This window comes from Odocoileus virginianus, chromosome 13 (assembly GCF_023699985.2).
Source record: "Odocoileus virginianus isolate 20LAN1187 ecotype Illinois chromosome 13, Ovbor_1.2, whole genome shotgun sequence".
Lineage (NCBI taxonomy): Eukaryota > Metazoa > Chordata > Mammalia > Artiodactyla > Cervidae > Odocoileus > Odocoileus virginianus.
The window spans coordinates 8,849,298-8,868,220 of NC_069686.1; the positions used below are offsets into that span (position 1 = coordinate 8,849,298).

Genomic DNA, 18,923 nt, shown 5'->3' on the forward strand with positions numbered 1-18,923 from the left:
TACATTATAATGCAATAAATAATCAATATTGTTCAGGATGCCAAGACTTTGAATTATCAAAAGTCATATTCAGTAAATACATACTGTCTTGGAAAATCTTGCTTTGCACTGATGTTTCTCTGCCAGTTCTGTAGTGGAGAAATACTCTTTCCTCTATTTTCATAACACCCGGCAAAGTACCTTTTTAGAGATAAACTCATAAACAATAGTTGTTGAATTAATAAAAGCATGAATTAATGAAATTTCTTATGATAATAGATTTATAAAATCTAATTATTCATTAAAATGCAATAGGAAACACCTCACATTTCAAGTAATAGCCAAAAATAAGCAATAGGGGAGATTTGGCATGTTTTATTTTAGAGTTATAATTTTTCTTTCTGAATAACTAGTGGAAGTGATAAAAAATACATCTCTCACAGCTTAGAAAATGGAGAAACTTCTGTGGTCCTTTAACCATTAATGTGTTGTTGGAGAGAAAAAGATGTTTAATATCTAAAGATGAATACCTTTTGATATTTTGAATCAAAAAATCTGGCATTTCTTAATCATTTTGAAATAAATACCATGTACCATTAAATATACAGAAACATGATAAATGCAGAGCTTAACTTAAAAGTTTAATTAAATTCCTCTGTAAGTTAAACCCAGACACGTACTCATGTCTAAAGATATTTAATATTTATTTTTTTTCCTTTAAAGTGATGCTATTTACATTTGACCTTAGAAGGCAAATTGTATCAGTAGGACATCAGGGCTTAAGCTGGGCAGTATTAAAGTTAGAACACTCACATGTTTGCACATTTTCTATGTGGTTAAAAAGAAAAATCACTGTAAAATAAATGCTTATTCTTTAATTGTAAGTATCATAATATGAAACAATCTGTAGGTAGTTCTAAAGTTCCATCGAGGGGCACTTCCCAGGAAGTGTTACTATTGTATGAGTGTGGCGAGCAGAGGAGAAGTTAAGCAGTGGCATTCCATGGGCTATTCAGAAAGGTTGATAGTTCAGTTATTCCCAAGAAGCCTTCTTGTTGCAGACCCGTAATTAATGGTCCCACTGCTGCACACTCTCGTTCACGCCTTCTTCCTCTTCAGGGAATGCTGATTCATTCTGGCCTTTCATATGCTTAACCCCTGAAATTATAAAAATTATGCTCAATTTATTTCTGGCAGATTGACTGCTTTGCTCCAAGAGATAAAGAAAATGACTGGAACGTTTTCATTGGTGTATATGTGTTTTCTCCAGGAATCTCAACAATCAATCCTATATAGACCTTTTAATTAATTCACCGAGGGATTAAAAACACACCCAGCCCAATTTCCATTAGAGACAGGCATCTTTTATAGCAATTAAACCTTCTTCATTAAGAATTGCATCACTGCCTATTAAAAACCTGTTAACTAAAAATCTGCTCACAGGCTCTTATTGTAATTTTGACATATCACTTAGTTCAAATATTTCTTTTGGCATCCCTGAATTCTGTTACAATGAGAACCATTAGAACCTCAGGAACAAAGAGGTCTGTATGCACCATTTCTGTAACTTGCAAACAAAAAAAGAATATTGTTAGTCTTCTTTAGGAATAAAAACATAAGGATATGATTCTGAAACTTCTGTATTAAAAATTCTTCCGTCACTTCCCCCACAACCTACACAGAGGAGAACCATTGTCACATCTTTGCCTGCTATGTAAGCTGATATGATCTGGCTGCTCCCTACCTATCTGGCCTTATTTCCACCAGCCTTTCCTGCATCCCCCTCTAACAGTAATTTACGCCCCAACAATACTAACCTGCTCTTGAACATTACAGATCACTCTATGTGTGTTAATTGCTCAGTTGTGTCTGATTCTTTGCAACCCCATGGACTGCTGGGCTCCTCTGTCCATGGAATTCTCCAGGCAAGAACACTGGAATGTTCTAGCCATACCAGCCATTCTCTTCTCCAGGGGAGCTTACCAACCCAGGGATTGAACCTGAGTCTCCTGCATTGTAGGCGAATTCTTCACCATCTGAGCCACCAGGTTGCCCACAGGCCACTCTAGGCTCCCTCAAACCTCCATTTTTTCTCATTCTATTCTCCCTGCCAAATAGCTTCTTCCTACTCACCCACCTGATAACCTCTCACTCATCCTGATCTCAGCTGGCCTCCCCTGTGAAGGCTCCCCAAGTTCTCAAAGTGAACCTCCTTGGTCTTTCAAATATTCCCCTCTGCTCTTGGATCATTTTCTTTTGTATCAATTACTTTATAGAACTGTATTTGTTTACATGTCTTTCTCACTAGAACAAACTTGCTGCTGTCAGGATTACAGAATTTCACTTTGGAGTCCCAAGCACACAGCCTGGCAAAAAGGAGGTGTTCATTAATACTAATTATATAAATGATTGATGGAATTAATAATGTGACACTTAAATATATGTCTTTGGAAGTTCCACACTAATGTATGGTCAGATTTTTTTCAAAATTAACTCAAATTTGGGGTGTAAATCAGAAGGCAATTACTACAACCATTCTCTACAAAATTATCTTTGTCTTTGGAAGTTCCACACTAATGTATGGTCAGATTTTTTTCAAAATTAACTCAAATTTGGGGTGTAAATCAGAAGGCAATTACTACAACCATTCTCTACAAAATTATCTTTCATTTCACTTGGGTCTATTCTGTTAAAACATCATACTAGCTAACACATTGCATTATAGTGGTGCTTAACATTAAAAAGTTTATAGATATTATATTTTTCAAAAATTGGTTTATGAGATTTTTCTAAATATTTTTGAAAAACATTGTAGTTAGAATTAATAAATGAAAGAAAGTCACTGCTCTTGTTTACTATGAAATGAAGAAACTAAAAAAGAGAGAGAGAGTGGATTTGCATATACTGTAGTCAGCAAGCCTCAGAGAACCATTTGACAAAGAATGACATCCGTGGACTTGGGGGATTATCTTGAAAATATATTCGATTGGTTGTAATAATATTTAAATACTTTAATTTCATCTGCAAGCCCAGATCACTCACAGCCACCATAGAGAGAACTTCATTGTTAACAAATGGAACTTATTTCATCTTGGTATAGATTACATAGGAGAAAAAGAGCTCTAAATGCTAAGGAGAAGGAAAGGGAGTTTAATGAGCATTCAATCAGTCACTCTGCTAGAGTCTTACATACCTGAGTTACTAAACCTCACAATAACTACACCTAGATGTAGTGAAAAAAATACCTGGATAGGAAAAAAAAAAAATACCTGGATGGTGAAATTTAGATTCCAAGAAGATAAATGATTTGTTCAGGGTTACAAGGATAGTAACCTCAGTGACATCAGCAACCTCAGTTATGCTGATGATACCACTCTAATGGCAGAAAGAGAAGAGGAACTAAAGAGCCTCTTGATGAGGCTGAAGGAAGAGAGAGAAAGAGCTGGTTTAAGACTAAGTATTAAAAAATAATTAAGATCAAGTCATCCAGCCCTATTACTGCATGGCAAATAAAAGGGGAAAAGGTGGAAGCAAAGACAGGTTTCCTCTTCTTGGGCTCCAAAATCACTGTGGAGGGTGACTACAGCCATGAAATCAGAAGACGATTGCTTCTTGGCAAGAAAGTGATTACAAACTTAGACAGTGTGTTGAAAAGCAGAGACATTACTCTGCTGACAAAGGTCCACATAGTCAAGGCTATGGTCTTCCCAGTGGGCATGTACAGTTGTGAGAGCTGGACCGTAAAGAAGGCAGAACACCAAAGAACTGATGCCTTCAAACTGTGGTGCTGGAGAAGACTCCTGAAAGTCTCTTGGACAGCAAGGAGATCAAACCAGTCAATCTTAAGGGAGATCATCCCTGAATACTCACTGGAAGAACTGATGCTGAAGCTGAAGCTCCAGTATTTTGGTCATCTGATGCAAACAGCTGACTCATTGGAAAAGTCCCTGATGCTGGGAAAGATCAAGGGCATAAGGAAGAGAGGGTGTCAGAGGATGAGATGGCTGGACGGCACCACTGATGAAATGAACATGAATCTGGCCTCACTCCGGGAGATGGTGAGGGACAGGGAGGCCTGGCATGCTGCAGTCCATGGGGTTTCAAAGTGTTGGACGTGACTGGGTGACTAAAAAACAACAACAATGATAGTGTGGTTCCAAGAGAAGTTCTGACACATCAAAGTTCCTCAGTCTAGACTGACTGAATGACTGAATGAATGAATGAGTGAATGAAGTATAAAGATCCATTGTCAGGAGACGCCCAACTCACTTTCACCTTTAACTTTTTGGATGCTAACCTAAATTAATCTATCAATCTCTAGGATTTATTGTAGGATTACCTACTAATCTGGTTCAAACCATCTTGTCATTCCCTCTGAAGTATTAAAGAACAGTAATCACGCAGCTGCCTTCCACTCTTTCCTGAGCTAAAATTGCCTGCATCTCTCTGGGTTCCCAAAGGTTTTACTGTCTCCAGAATTCATCCCTTTTATCCTTGGGGTAATTACAGAAGTTGTGTTCAGACAAGTTTCTTTAAATTAGGGTTAATTCAATGCCAACAATGATTTGTCTCTATGAGGGGGTCAAACATTTAAAAAAATGGTAACTAGAATTTCCAATTTATTAAACCATTAATCAGCTATTCCCCATGTTTTGATTATAGGTCTATTTACTTATTTATTTTGTAATAATAATGGCCACAAAGTTATATGAGAAAGCTTTATTTAAAGTAAAATGACTCCAGCAAACCTTGAAACATGCCTTCTCAGCCTTAGTCGAGTGTGGCATTAACCATTTCCAGGTGAAAGATATTGATAAGGCAGGAGTTGGTGACAACACAAGCTGTTCTACAGAACCACAGATTCTTTGGTTCTCAAACCATTTATCACTAATATCATCTTTCCATTGAGTAACAGATGTTAGTTAATTTGTGTTTTGACTCTTTTTCCTTGCCAGCAATGTTTGGTTGGTTTTAGATGCAATAAATGCTGAGATTAAAGTGTGAAGTCTGGGAGGACTGTCTAAAATGTTTCTCCCCATGCTCCTCCTCCTATCTCCAGACACACATATGCTTTATATTTAAATTTTCTTTGAACCCACATTCAATATTTGAGTAATTCTGGAGGTGAAGGGAAGCAACTTGGTCTGGAGGTGTTGATGAAATTCTCAAAGCTTCCTCTTCTGCCAGATGCTAATGAGCACATAGGAAAACACCTCACCTGCACAGGTGCTGATTCCCAACATGTGGCAAAGGGCCTCCTGAAGCAAGAGAGACACAGCCAGGGTTCATGTGGGCGGAAAGCAGAGGGGTTCCCAGATGCACAGAGGTGCTTTTCTCCATAGCAAGAATGAACACCCAAGAGAAGAAACCATAGACAAGACAAGGATGCAATATGAATCCATGAAGGAATGAAGAAAATAGTTTGAGGGAAAGAAAGCAGACAGAGTTAAAGCAGAAAAAGAAAAAAAACATTGTCCCCACCCAGAACATTATACTCATGCTCGTCTCCATTCTGTAGGTCAGGAGGTTAGATGTGAGCTGGGTGAAGTTGTAAAGTGACTGAGTGAAGAATTACAAATAATTCATCCATAAAAGGAGGCTTACATTTGGCAAACCACAGGCCAATATGTTTATCAATTAATTCAGAGGGAAAAATGGGCAGATTTATTACATTAATAGAGGACATGAAACTTGGAAGAAAAGATGACATGATGAATGACAAAACTAGTATTCCAAGGAGCTGGGAAGATGGCCTAAGTGATTAAGGTAGAGGTCAAAGGGAGCTTTTTCTGTAGGAAGGTTATTTTGATGCTAAAGGAGGATGAGGACAACCTAGATTGGTTATGGTTAGGGGTTCAAGTGGCCACCATTTCATGGTGACCCAGCAGAGTCACCTGTGTGTAAGAACTGAGCTCTTCTAACAGCAGAGGCAGCAGTTCAAGAGAGGAAACTTCTCTTGCCCTGGTCAGACCTTTTCTGGATTATGCTGCCCAGTTCTGGACTTGGCAATTCAAGGGTTCCATTGAAGGAAATAACTGGGATTGAAAGCAGTTTTATGAAATCGCTTCCAAAAGAACTGAATATAAAACTGGACTGTCAAGCATAAAGAAAATTAAGAGGACAAAAGAGGTTGCCGTTGATTTCCTCAAAGCCTGGAAAAAGAAATAAAATTTATCTAAGTAGCTACTGAGAGCAGACATTCATGTGGTAAAGGCAAATTACAGATAGTTCTTGATTTACAAAAGGGTAAACCACTGAAAATATCATAAGTGGAAAATGCATTTAATATATCTACCCTGCTGAAGAGCATAGCTTAGCCTAGACTTTGTGCTCAGAACATAGATGTTAGCCTACAGTTGGGCAAAATCACCTAACATAAAGCCTACTTTATAGTAAAGTGTGGCACATCATGCAATTTACTGAATACCATACTGGAAGTGTAAAACAGAATGGCAGTATGAGTACAGGATGGTTGTAAGCGTATTGGTTGTTTTCATTCATCATTGGTTGTTTTTATTCATCATGGTATGGGTGACTGGAGCTGAGCTCACTTCCCTGACTAGCATTAGGAGACCATAGTCTACTATATATCATTAGCCAGAAAAAGATGAAAATTCAAAATTTGAAATATAGTTTCTTCTGAATGTATATTGCTTTTTGAACCATTGTAAGTTGAACCATCATTAAGTTGGGGACATCTGTATGGTTTAATATAAAGAAGAAAATTTCTAAGTTCTTCATGTATGCCCAGCAGTAAGCATGTGAATGAGCTCCCCATCACTGTGTGTGTTCAAGTCAAAGTGAAATTTCCATTTCAGAGTAGAGTTAAAGAAGGAATCCTGCAGTAAGTAGCAGGACAGACTGAAAAACTCAAGGGCCCTGAGATGCTACTCATATACAAAGCAGATCTTTTCTACTGAAGAATCTGCTCTGCTGTGAGTTCTGTAAGTTACAAGAAAGTAATACTAACTTTAAATGACATAAATGGCCCAAATCCACATTTTAAAACTAATTCACATTGGGAGTAGCAAATGCAAATGAATTCATTTTTTTCAACTGCATATTTTAGTCACTTCAACTCATTCTAAAGTCCTCTAGGGAATTTGTGGGTGTATTTTGAGAGCCTCTGACCCTCTTGGAATTCTATTTATACTTATATCTGTGCCTCTTCAGAGAAGAAGGTCCATAGTTTTCAGCAGAATCTCAGAAGGGTCTCTGACTCACAAATAGTTGTGAATATGAGTTCAAGTCTAGTCTCTTCACTTTAAAGATGAAAGGACAATTTCAGTTGGCAAAGGGACTTGTTTAAATATACATAGCAATCATGGGCTGGGCTAGGACACAAACCTAGGCCCCTAATTTCTACTGGGGGCTTTTCATGTGGACCACTAGGGCTCAATCTTCCATTGTCATTGATCTTTTCCAAATAAAACCTGAAGGAAAATGTAGTAACTTAAGATCATGAGGCCCTTTTCATTATCAAACTCTTTCAATGAATAACAGATATAGATGTAACTTCTCAGTCTTTTTTTCATCATTGCTGTTGATGTTTTTAATAGAATTTGTAATCAGGAAGATGTAGAATTTAAATTTAACCTGACAAAATTCTCAGAATAGAACCAAATTACAAATAATGTTCAAGTTATCAGAAAAGCAGCAATATGAGTTCAATATAATAATGTTCCTTCTGTGTGTTGAACAGGGGAGAGACACAACTGCAAATCAGATGGGAATGTAGCTCAGAGGTGATGGTGTACATACAAAAGAGATTAATTCAATGAAAGCATGTTATAGAAATAAAGCATTTGGAGAGATCTGATGTGAGGAAGAAGAGGTCCAACTCAGGAGATAATAATTTGGACAGTCATTGATGGAGCAATACACTGGTTAGATTAAGCAAAATAGCAAGTCTAATTTCTATATGAGAAAACTATTTGAAAAATACGTTTAACAATCATTAGTTTTCTGAAGGCTTACTATGCACAAAAGAGTTCAGTGGCTCCAAAAAGATGGTAGATTGCTTGTATATCAATCCTTCAAATTTTATCAAAATAATCATATTAATTTACCCAAGGAATAGAATTTAAGTGATAATATGGTACATCAAGGCTACGAAGTAAATGCCCACCATTTGTCAGACTGAAAATGTGCTTTGTATTTCCCAAAATGCTTTCACATCTATTTTATCTAATCTTTTTGTCATTCATTTATAATAAATAGCTATCTATTAATTTAATACTTAGGGTCACAGAGATCAAATGACCTATCCATTTCATTCCAAAGGTAAACACCAAATATGTCCTGAACTCACCTTAAATCCATCCCTTTCTACTTTATTTAAAGTAATTCCATATACATAGCACAGTTGTTCTCTGCTCCCGAACTGTGACTGTTCAGTTCATGTAAATTGCAAATCCACACATAATCATTTCACTTAACTACTCATTACATAGAGAAGCATTTCTCTGCAGAAGAATAAATGCCTAATATGCTAATTTCTTAATCATACATAGGAATAGAGGCAGCATGTTTGAAACTCATGAATATTCAGAAGTATTACATATTTATGTATATTTTACTTATCATGTATTTTACCAAAGCTGTTGCCCAAGAGTAAAACCTGGGTGAAAGATTAAGTAGTAAATACTGAGGAGAAGATAGGAGACGAAGTACACTTACCTGCTATCATTAGAAGTATGAATTCAAAGAGTATCATTGAAGAGTAATCTAGTCTCATTATTCAACATGCAAAGTGTTCATACCTTTTATCAGTAAGTCTAACGTTGGAATCAGGCAAGAATATGATTTTTTAATTTCGCGAGGATACTGCTGCTTAGACAAGGTTGAGAATCACTTTGATAGACCAAGTGTCTCTTTTGCTCTCTATGGCCAAGTGCTCTCCCTTTTTCTTCAAAGCTAATGCATTCCATGAACTCAGAAGTAAAGTTAAATTTTTAAGCCTACACATAATGGAGCTAAACAGTGTTGGGCAATTTCACTTATAGCAAGAGACAGAATGACTCCTTCTCTTGCAAGGCTTGGCTGTCATTGTTTGAACACAATAGCATATCTAAATTAAAGAATGCATGAATCAGCAGGAGTCAGTGGTTAGCCTTGAAAGCACTAAAAATAAAATAATGAATGGAGAGTTGCATTTAAAGCCACAGAACAAATGACACCTATTTTTTTTTTTTTTTAAGTGTGTCCACATAAGGATGTCCTGTCCTGGCATTTTCAAAGTCTCTGCCTTCCAAGGAGAGTACCTTTCTACTGAAGCAATGGTCACTCTAGGCTACCACACCCTTGAAATGGAGCAGGGCCCTACGACCCTTTCCCTGGGCTCCCAAGTCCTCAGCCTGCCTTTCGTCTGTAGAAAAACTTTAGTCAAAAAATAAGTTTAACCAAAAAAGTTTAAAAATGCAGAAACGAAAGAAAACAAAGGAGACCAAATGACAATCGTTTGGTCATTTGGTCATTAAGCAAAGTCAACGACTTCTAGTTTCTCCTCAAGGGTTGTAGATAATATTCTGAACTGTCTCTTAGCTCTTGAAACCCCCTTTGAGCTTCTTCTGAGCTGTATTGTGGATGCTGAAAACCCCACCAGGTGAAAGGAGTTACCTGCATGATGACCAGACTGTAGCCATGACTTAAGCTGCCCAAATCCTGAGACCAGGCCACAAGGAAATGGGAACAAACCATGGGAATGAAGAGTAACTGTACTTAAAACAATCAAGATAACACTGATCAGACCACTGAATGGTTAGTTTCAAGATGACTATTAGAGCTGACTGTGCTGTTTCTGCAGGTAACCCCCTCCCTCCATGGATTAAAGCTCTTGCTCACTGATTGTCGGGGGGACAGTCAGCCTTATGGTACTAATTAATCCATCTGTGTCAATAATCACTGAACATCAGTTGTCTAAATGCACCAGAGACTGTTAGATTGTCTGATTTTTCTCTCCTCAAATCTCTAACAACTCTGTGCTCTCTTCACACTTAGTTGATTTTACAGAAATATTTGAAGTAACCATTAATGAATTGACATCAGCATGGCCAAATCTACCAATATATTTGAATCTATACCCATATCTCTGCCTCCTCTCGTAAGCCTCACCCTTCATTTTTATCCACCCCTCTTTTTCACAGTATCTCTCACCCTTTCAAAGAATTCTCCAAAAATTATAAACTGTCTCTCTCTGGCATCATCAATTTCTCCCATCCTACTAAAATATTTCCATAACCACAAAAACATATTTTCATTTATTCCATTTCAAGAAACTCTCTCTTGACTCCATTCTACCTCTAGTCACTGCCCCTTCTCTTTAGAACAAAACTCCTATAGTATAAAAAAAGATTTATAGCCTTTACTTAACATACTCTAATCAGACTTCTATATCCATCACTCCTTTAAAATAGTTCTTGTCAAATTTCCCCAACAACTCCATCTGGGGAAATCCAGTGAAACTAACATTTCACACCCATTTTACATAAAACCTTGACAGTATTTAACATAATTGGTCACTTTTTGTTGAAACATTACTTTAATTTCAAAATGATCAAACACACCTGTTTTTCCACTTACCTCATTGGCCACTAACAGCCAGCTAGATAATCCTTTTCATTCTCACTCTACATGCCAGCCACTTCCAGGACTTGGTTACTAAATGTTTTCTCTATTTGTACTCACTTCTCAGGTATCTCATCCAATACTGCTTTAAATATAATGTGTAAACTGATGATTTCCAACTGTGTATTGTCAGTCCCAGTCCGAGTCCCGCGTCTGAGTTCAGATTCATATAACCAACAGCCTACCTGTATTCTGACTTTTAAATGTTTAATAGGCATCCCAAATTTAGTATATCTAAAACATGGTCTTGATTCTGTCCTGAATCTTCAAACAGAAACAAGCACCTCACCCCTACCAACCTTCTCTTTTCCAAATCTTTTCCATCTTAGTTAACAGAATATTCTCAGTTCTAATGTATTCTTTGCATCATCTTGTTCCTTTCATAATCCTTTTCCAATGCATGACCAAATTGTGAAGCCTCCACATGCAAAATTGTATTCCAAATCTAATCAGCTTTCATCAGTTCCAGCACTACCACCTTTGTCCCATCCATCATTAATCTCTACTTGGAGGATCTCAGACAGCCTTCTAACTGGTTTTCCCACTTTCTCTTCTTCCACTCTATAGTTAACTCCCCAAACAATTTACAGAAAAATCTCTCAAAACATTGCATCGTTCCTCCAGTGAAAATCTTTGATGACTTCTCATTATTCTTATCCTAAGAAGGAAATTCAAATGACTCACCATAAATTCGTAATCATTAAGATGCTGCATGATTAAGTTCTGTCTCGTTCTGGACTTGTCTCCTTTTAACCGTTCCCTCACTCTCTTGGCTCCATCGGTATTTTACACACAGGCCTTGCACAGCCTCAGACCTTGTTCGCCTCATTCTGTTTACTGGATTCCTTTTCTTCTGAGGGGCTCATATGCATTTTTTTCTTCACCTCATTAGGCCTTTGTTGAGATGTCATCACTTCAGAGAAGACCACTGAGTGTCCCATTTAAAACATCTCATGTATCTTTTACTTTCAATGTGATTTAGCTTATTTTTTCCTTCCTTTAGAGCACTAATCACTTCTTGGTTGCCTATTTATTTATGGATTTGTGGTGGGCCTCCACTAGAATATCAGCACCATGAAATTGGAGCCAACATACTGTTTTATTTGTTGACTGATCTGCAGAGCCCAGAACAATGTCTCAACATTACAGATGCTCAGTGCATTTTAAATAAGGAAATGACTAAATTTTGATCTAACTAACTTTTGATCATTTAACAAACTTTAAAATTATCTCACTTGAAAATAATTTCCTATTCAATGTATAAAGAATTTTCAACCTAGCCAGTTTTTTTTTCAGATGGATGAACTTCTGCCCAATCCATTTAAGCACATGTCCTATAACAACTAGAAAGGGTAGATTATTTTTGGCCTGGAGTTAGTTTGTTCTTCTCAGTCTCCCATACTATTTCAGGTTACCAATCTCTACTCATTTAGTAATTATGTTTCTGAAATTCTACCTATCCAAGAAAATATGTAGGAAATCTTAAAGATGAAAAGGAGAAATGGTACTTCCTCAGTATATAAAGTTGTTTTGATCACCAAGCACAGTTAATTAATCCCATTGGGTACATGACTTTCACAATATAAGTAATGTAAATGGACTTGATTTAAGTATTTTGGTCTCCTCAGTGATTCTCCTGTTACTTAATTTTTGTCTTTGGGGGAAAGTGCTAATCCCGATGAGTTGATAGTTTCATGTAGTTTCAAAATCAGCTCAGCTCTCTCCATGTCCTGAGGCTGTTTTGCTCCCTGATTTCTCTGTGGAGGGCCTCAGCCCTGTTTGTGTTTCATTATGCAGCTTGCTGGCAGCCAGGAAGCTTCTGAATGATGAGATTGTTCTGTTTCATCTTCTGCCTGACCCAAGGACCTGGAGTTCACACTCTGAGCTTTGCCACTCTTTTCTCTGACCTTGCTTCTTCTGTTCAGATTTACCATTGTTCTCCTAGGCATTCTTGTTCACAGGCAGTTTTACTCTCTGACCATCCATTTAAATAATAGCAATTTATTGTATCACCATGGGACTCACTGACCCACTTTCTTTTTTGATTTTCTGCCCTCCAGTTGGTCTGTTTTACTTGTTGCCCATGTGTAAAGTCACAATCTCTCTTCTTTTTACATAGATCTTTAACAAACTCTCCTTGGATGAGCTGATACAATTTATTCTTTTCTAATCTTGATTTTATTAATACTTGATGCAAAAGGCCTAGTGAGAAGCAAATTTACATTGTTTACATGACAAAGGAAAAAAATAGTAAAAAAATTTTTTTGCTTAAAATTCTAATTTTCTGTTATTTCTACCCTATGATATAAAAATGCAATAACTAGGAAAAATAAGTATTTGCCTACCAAATTTATTCAGTTTCTCAACACAGGATTACCTCTTACCTGGGAAATTCTTTTCAAAACCAAACTTAGAACCATCAAACTTACCTTTGACATTATAAATTAGTTGCCCTAAAACCATGACTTTTGAATTTTCAAATTCTTCTTTTGAAAAGGAAAACAATCTTACTTTCAGTATTTATACACTGCATTTAATTTACAATCACCTTTATATTAGAAAAATTCTAAAATTATTAACAAAAGTTAATGTAAGTCTTTTTTAAAAAACTCATGTTGAATTTCATTTAAACCTACAGATTCAGTTCAGTTCAGTTCAGTCACTCTGTCGTGTCTGACTCTTTGCGACCCCATGAACCGCAGCACGCCAGGCCTCCCTGTCCATCACCAACTGCTGGAGTCCGCCCAAACCCATGTCCATTGAGTCGGTGATGCCATCCAACCATCTCTGTCATCCCCTTCTCTTCCTGCCCTCAATCTTTCCCAGTATCAGGGTCTCTTCAAATGAGTCAGCTCTCCACATCAGGTGGCCAAAGTATTGGAGTTTCAGCTTCAGCATCAGTCATTCCAATGAACACCCAGGACTGATCTCCTTTAGGATGGACTGGTTGGATCTCCTTGCAGTCCAAGGGACTCTCAAGAGCCTTCTCCAACACCACAGTTCAAAAGCATCAATTCTTCAGCGCTCAGTTTCTTTATAGTCCAACTCTCACATGCATACATGACTACTGGAAAAACCATAGCCTTAAGAGGCAGAATTCTCTTGAAGTATGTTTATGGCTTAGCACAACCAAATGACTTGAAATTATTTCAATTTTTCCCCTAAACTTATTGTACATCTATAGTCTACTTACCTTTTCTTAAATATTTGTTTCATTTCTCACTTAAATAATAGACATTACTGAGAGGGAAAACATATATATATTTTTATATATGGACTTCCCTGTAGCTCAAACGGTAAAAAAAACCTGCCTGTGATGCAGGAGACCAGGGTTTGATCCCTGGGTTGGGCAGTTCCTCTGGAGGAACACATACTGTTACCACCACCACCATCATATTAAAATGTGAACTAGTGCCTATTTTCTGAAGTCCCACAGCAGAGAGCAATCATTCAATCTAGCACACAGGTTTTAACCAGACCCAGAAAATGACAAAACGGCTGGTGCCTGGGAGTCCCAGCAGAGTTCCCTTCCTGCCTTCTCTTACCCAACCACAACCTGGCTGCCTGATATCCAGGTAAAACCACTAGAAGGTAAAATGTCTTCCCTGGTATGGGGCAACTGGAATTTCTAGATAGATACTGTAATGGGTGTTTTGTTAGATTGAAATGGGCTGTTACTATAATAATTTAGGCAATATTATGGACCCTTTTTCTATAAATTGGCCTGAAAAAAATAGCATTGATTCTATGTATTTTCAGATCCAAATTCCTTAGAAATCAAGTTTCTGAGAACAATCCCTTTTTTATAATTAGAGGCTGCATGTTCTGGAAATTCACCAACAGTAGTACCAGAATATAGTTAGAAGTGGATAGAAATAAGAGGTATAATTCTTTAAGTTTTTAAGAAAAATTTATTTCTCGACAAGTAACATTATCCCCCAGATATTCCTGATTTGTTCTTTATGATGAATGTCTATTGTTTAGTCTTTTCTCTACCCTCCCCTTCTTCTAGGGAATGACTATCCTTCCCACTCACTTTCCTTCAGAACCACTCTTCTCCCCACTCCAAATATCAGGTAACAATCAGCCCTGCCTGGTTCTTATCTTATCCTCTGACTGCTATGCCAAGGACAGGGATATCTGACCCATGCTGTTCTTAGTATAATCCCTTTCCCATGATCTTGTTGTTTAAAACCAAGTCATTATACGAGAGTCTTTAATTTATGGATGATACATGGTGTTAAACTTGTTTGCTCTTGGTGCCCATGTTTCCTACTTAAGGCAACAGCTGGTCTTCAGGGGACTGTAGGGAGGATGAAGTTATAATAAAGGAAATGGATGAGATAGCAGCCTTTGATTCTCTTTGTTTCCTGAGTCTCAGCTGCTTCCTTTCCTTTCTTGCCTAGTGATTTGCTTTCCCTCATAAAGTAGTCAAATAGTCTTTCAATAAACCTCTTCAGTCACTTCAGTCCCTCAGTCATGTCTGATTCTTTGCCACCCCATGGACTGCAGCACGCCAGGCTTCCCTGTCCATCACCAACTCCCAGAGCTTGCTCAAACTCATGTTAATCGAGCCAGTGATGCAATCCAACCATCTCATCCTCTGTCGTCCCCTTCTCCTCCTGCCTTCAATCTTTCCTAGCATCAGGGTCTTTTCCAATGAGTCGGTTCTTCACATCAGGTGGCCAAAGTATTGAAGTTTCAGCTTTAGGTCTGTCCTTCCAATGAATATTCAGACTGATTTCCTTCAGAATTCACTGGTTGGATCTCCTTGAAGTACAATGGACTCTCAAGAGTCTTCTCAACACCACAGTTCAAAAGCATCAATTCTTCTGTGCTCAGCTTTCTTTATAGTCCAACTCTCACATCCATACATGACTACTGGAAAAACCATAGCTTTGACTAGACAGACCTTTGTTGGCAAAGTAACGTTTCTGCTTTATAATATGCTGTCTAGGTTGGTCATAGCTTTTCTTCCAAGGAGCAAGCACCCTTTAATTTCATGGCTGCAGTCACCATCTGCAGTGATTTTGGAACCCAAGAAAATAAAGTCTGTCACTCTTTCCATTGTTTCCCCATCTATTTGCCATGAAGTGATGGGACTGGAGGCCATGATCTTAGTTTTCTGAATGTTGAGTTTTAAGACAACTTTTTCACTCTCCTCTTTCAGTTTAATCAAGAGGCTCTTTAGTTCTGCTGAAGTGTAATTTGAACTTTACACTAATGACTGGAACTAAAGTAAATTAGATTTGGATTTTGAGATGTGAAGCCCAAAGTGTCTTGAATAATTTGTTCTCCCTTTTTAATGTCTTCCCTCCAATCTTTTTCTGGGATGGAAGAAGATAGGGAAAATGAAAGGCAACTGGGATATTCCCTTTTTCTCCCCTATTCCTCCATCTTTGAATGCAACTTTTGATGAGCTAAGAACTAGACAAAGATGGGAAATATTTTACCATGTCTGAGGAGTGAACTTCAAGTTAAATCTGAAATTTATACTAACGACTAGAACTAAAGTAATAGAGAAAATTTAGGACATTTTTTGCAGAGTCAGTAATTGCCACCTCATGGGCAAGGCATTATTTGAAGAATGAGTAGCAGACTTTCAGGTCAGGGTTTAAAATCATCATACTGGTTTCACACTTTCTTTTGTTCCTGAGATGATAATTTTATTATTATAAAGTCCTGAGCACTTATGATCAACTTCACTATGTGAATATGTAAATAATCAGATGACAGTATTTGAGTGATTGTAAAACAAGTGTTTGGCCCAGAATTGCCACAACTCACTTTTAAAGTGCTTAAAATTTGACAGTTTTCTCAGATTAAACATGTATTCATAAATTGTGGAGAAAACAATTGTGGAGAAAATGCCAGATATCAGATATCTGAACATATCTGATATCTGAACATATGTGAACATATCAGATATCTGATATCAGAACATATTAAAAGCAATCTCCTAAAGATCCTAGGAAAACATAGCAAAGAAAACCTTTTTAAAAATTCCCCCAACAATTTAGCATTTGTGTTCCTCCTCATCATTATTTCCATTTGGTTTTGAAAATATAAGTAAGCAGAATCTCTAATTCTTGACACCTCTTATTTTGTTGTTCTTGTTCATCTATATCTCCCCTCTCACCTAATTTATTCTTATATTATGATCATAATTAATTCTAGATATAAGTGAGGTTCAGTTTAAGCATGACTAACCCCAACCTCTTAACGCAGCATCCAAGCTGTCTCAGACTGAAGGATCACTTTGGAAGTTTTATCCTCTTTCTTTCCTTTGCACCTTTATTCTATCTTACCAATATTTACAATTAACATTAACCTACAGTAAGACTCTTCTTTCGTTGCCCCCATTATTCTCCTGATTCTATCATGTTGTTTAATAAAGTAATAACATATTATTACAACACTTCTCAATTTATCAGGGCAAAAATTATATCATTCTATCCTCAACATTACACTGGAACATGAAAAGGGCTTCTGCTATTATTCCCATTTCACAGTTGGGAATTTGTGTCTGCCAAAAATTAAATGAGTTGCCTAAGATGCCTTGGCAAGTTGATATCAAAACCCAATATTCCTGGTTTGGAATTTACAGTTGACCCTTGAACAACATAGAAGTTAAGGGCACCAGCTCCCACCTCACCCCCAGCACACACACACACACACACACACACACACACACACACACTGGAAAATCCACATATAACTTTACAGTCAACCCTTTATATTTGTGTTTCTGCACCTCTGGATTCAACCAACCACAGATCGTGTAGTACATTAGTGAAACGAGCCAGACCCTGTGAGATCTCCCAACCATAAAAGCTATGTCCCTCTATCTTGTTTGTAGGAAAAGGCTTTCAGCCTCCTCGACCTTCCCTGGGTTCCGAAGGGCAGATTTAAACAGTTACTCATTATGAGTGTTAGTCGCTCAGTCGTGTATGTCCAACTCTTTGCAACCGCATGGACTGTAGCCTGCCAGCCTCCTCTGTCCATGGAGTTCTCCAGGCAAGAATACTGGAGAGGGTAGCCATTCCCTTCTCCAGGGGTTTGAACCCAGGAACCCCGCACTGCAGGCACATTCTTCACTATCTGAGCCACCAGGGGATGAGGGAATGCAGAAACACCAGCGCAGCCATGGGGTCTGAACCTGGTTTCTCTTAGGAGGATATGTATGTATCTATTTGACACACATCTCTGAGTTCTTCTACAGGAATTAAGACTCCCACCCAAGTACAGGATGGTAACTTCAGCCTGAGCAAAGCATGTGGACCCCACTTTGGAACCAGAAGGCTGATGGTTGAGATTCCTGAAACACCACCCTGTTCCAGCAGTCAACCCAGAAGAAAGTCACACAGCCTGCAGACCTCTCTCCAAATCTTGCCTGTAAAAACTTCTTCTCTGAAGCCCATTGGGGAGTTTGGGTCTTTTGAGCATGAGCAATCCCTTTCTCCTTGCAAGGCCCTGCAATAAATAATCGTTTCTCCACTCCAAAAGAGTTTGGGTTTGTTTGGCCTTTTTGTATGTTGGGCACACAAATTTGAGTTTGACAACAGTAGTACATATTCAGTGGGAAAAAAAATCCATGTGTAAGTGGAACTAAGCATTTCAAACTCTCTTTATGCTAGAGTCAACTGTAGTTTTTTTTTTTCCCCCCATTATGACACGCAATTTCTCATTCTTGTTGGGCCAACATCTCATTCTTCTAGTCATAATGTATTCCTAATTGAAGTTATCTTCATTCCCAAGATTTACCTCCATTCCCTTGCAATATTTTTGATAAACATTTTAACAAAAAAAATTTCCCCTAAGAACATGGCTTCTTTTCTCATAGTCTGAGGAAAGCTTCAAGCAATGACAATTTTAATCCAGGTGTCAAGAAACACAATGATAGATGGAGATGATTCAGAAAATTAGGACTTTGTACCTCTTCTTACATCATAATATTTAGACAGCTGCCTGTTCTCTGCCTATTTGGAGAGCTGATGCACTTAGGAATAAGGCAGATATTTTTCTATGACTGTACCGATTTCAAATATGCTAAAGTACTTTCCCCATAAATTATGGAAATGTCCTAGGAATTCCAACTTCTCCTGAACCACTTCCTGGACCAATATTATTTCAAAATTGCAAATGAACTTAGTTCTGATTTTTTTTCCCTAGAAAACATAATTGCCAAAAGAATGTAGAGTGACAGATTACATCTGTTGAAGAGTCAATTACTGGAGTCAAATTTTTCAGGTTTTTTATAAACAAAGTTATTTTAGGGTGTTTATTATGATAGTACAGTTATTTTTAGACATTTGTTC

The 18,923-nt window shown here is 37.6% G+C and overlaps 1 protein-coding gene across 1 annotated transcript in view; it reads right to left on the reverse strand.

Annotated features, from left to right (window-relative positions):
* Window positions 1-659: 659 nt before the first annotated feature.
* Window positions 660-18,923, reverse strand: part of PPP1R1C (protein phosphatase 1 regulatory inhibitor subunit 1C) — a 126,347-nt gene continuing 108,083 nt past the window's right edge. The window contains exon 5 of the mRNA XM_020888682.2: window positions 660-1,137. Within this exon, the coding sequence (XP_020744341.1) occupies window positions 1,049-1,137 (89 nt within the window). The 3' untranslated portion in view covers window positions 660-1,048. The remainder of the gene's footprint in view (window positions 1,138-18,923) is intronic.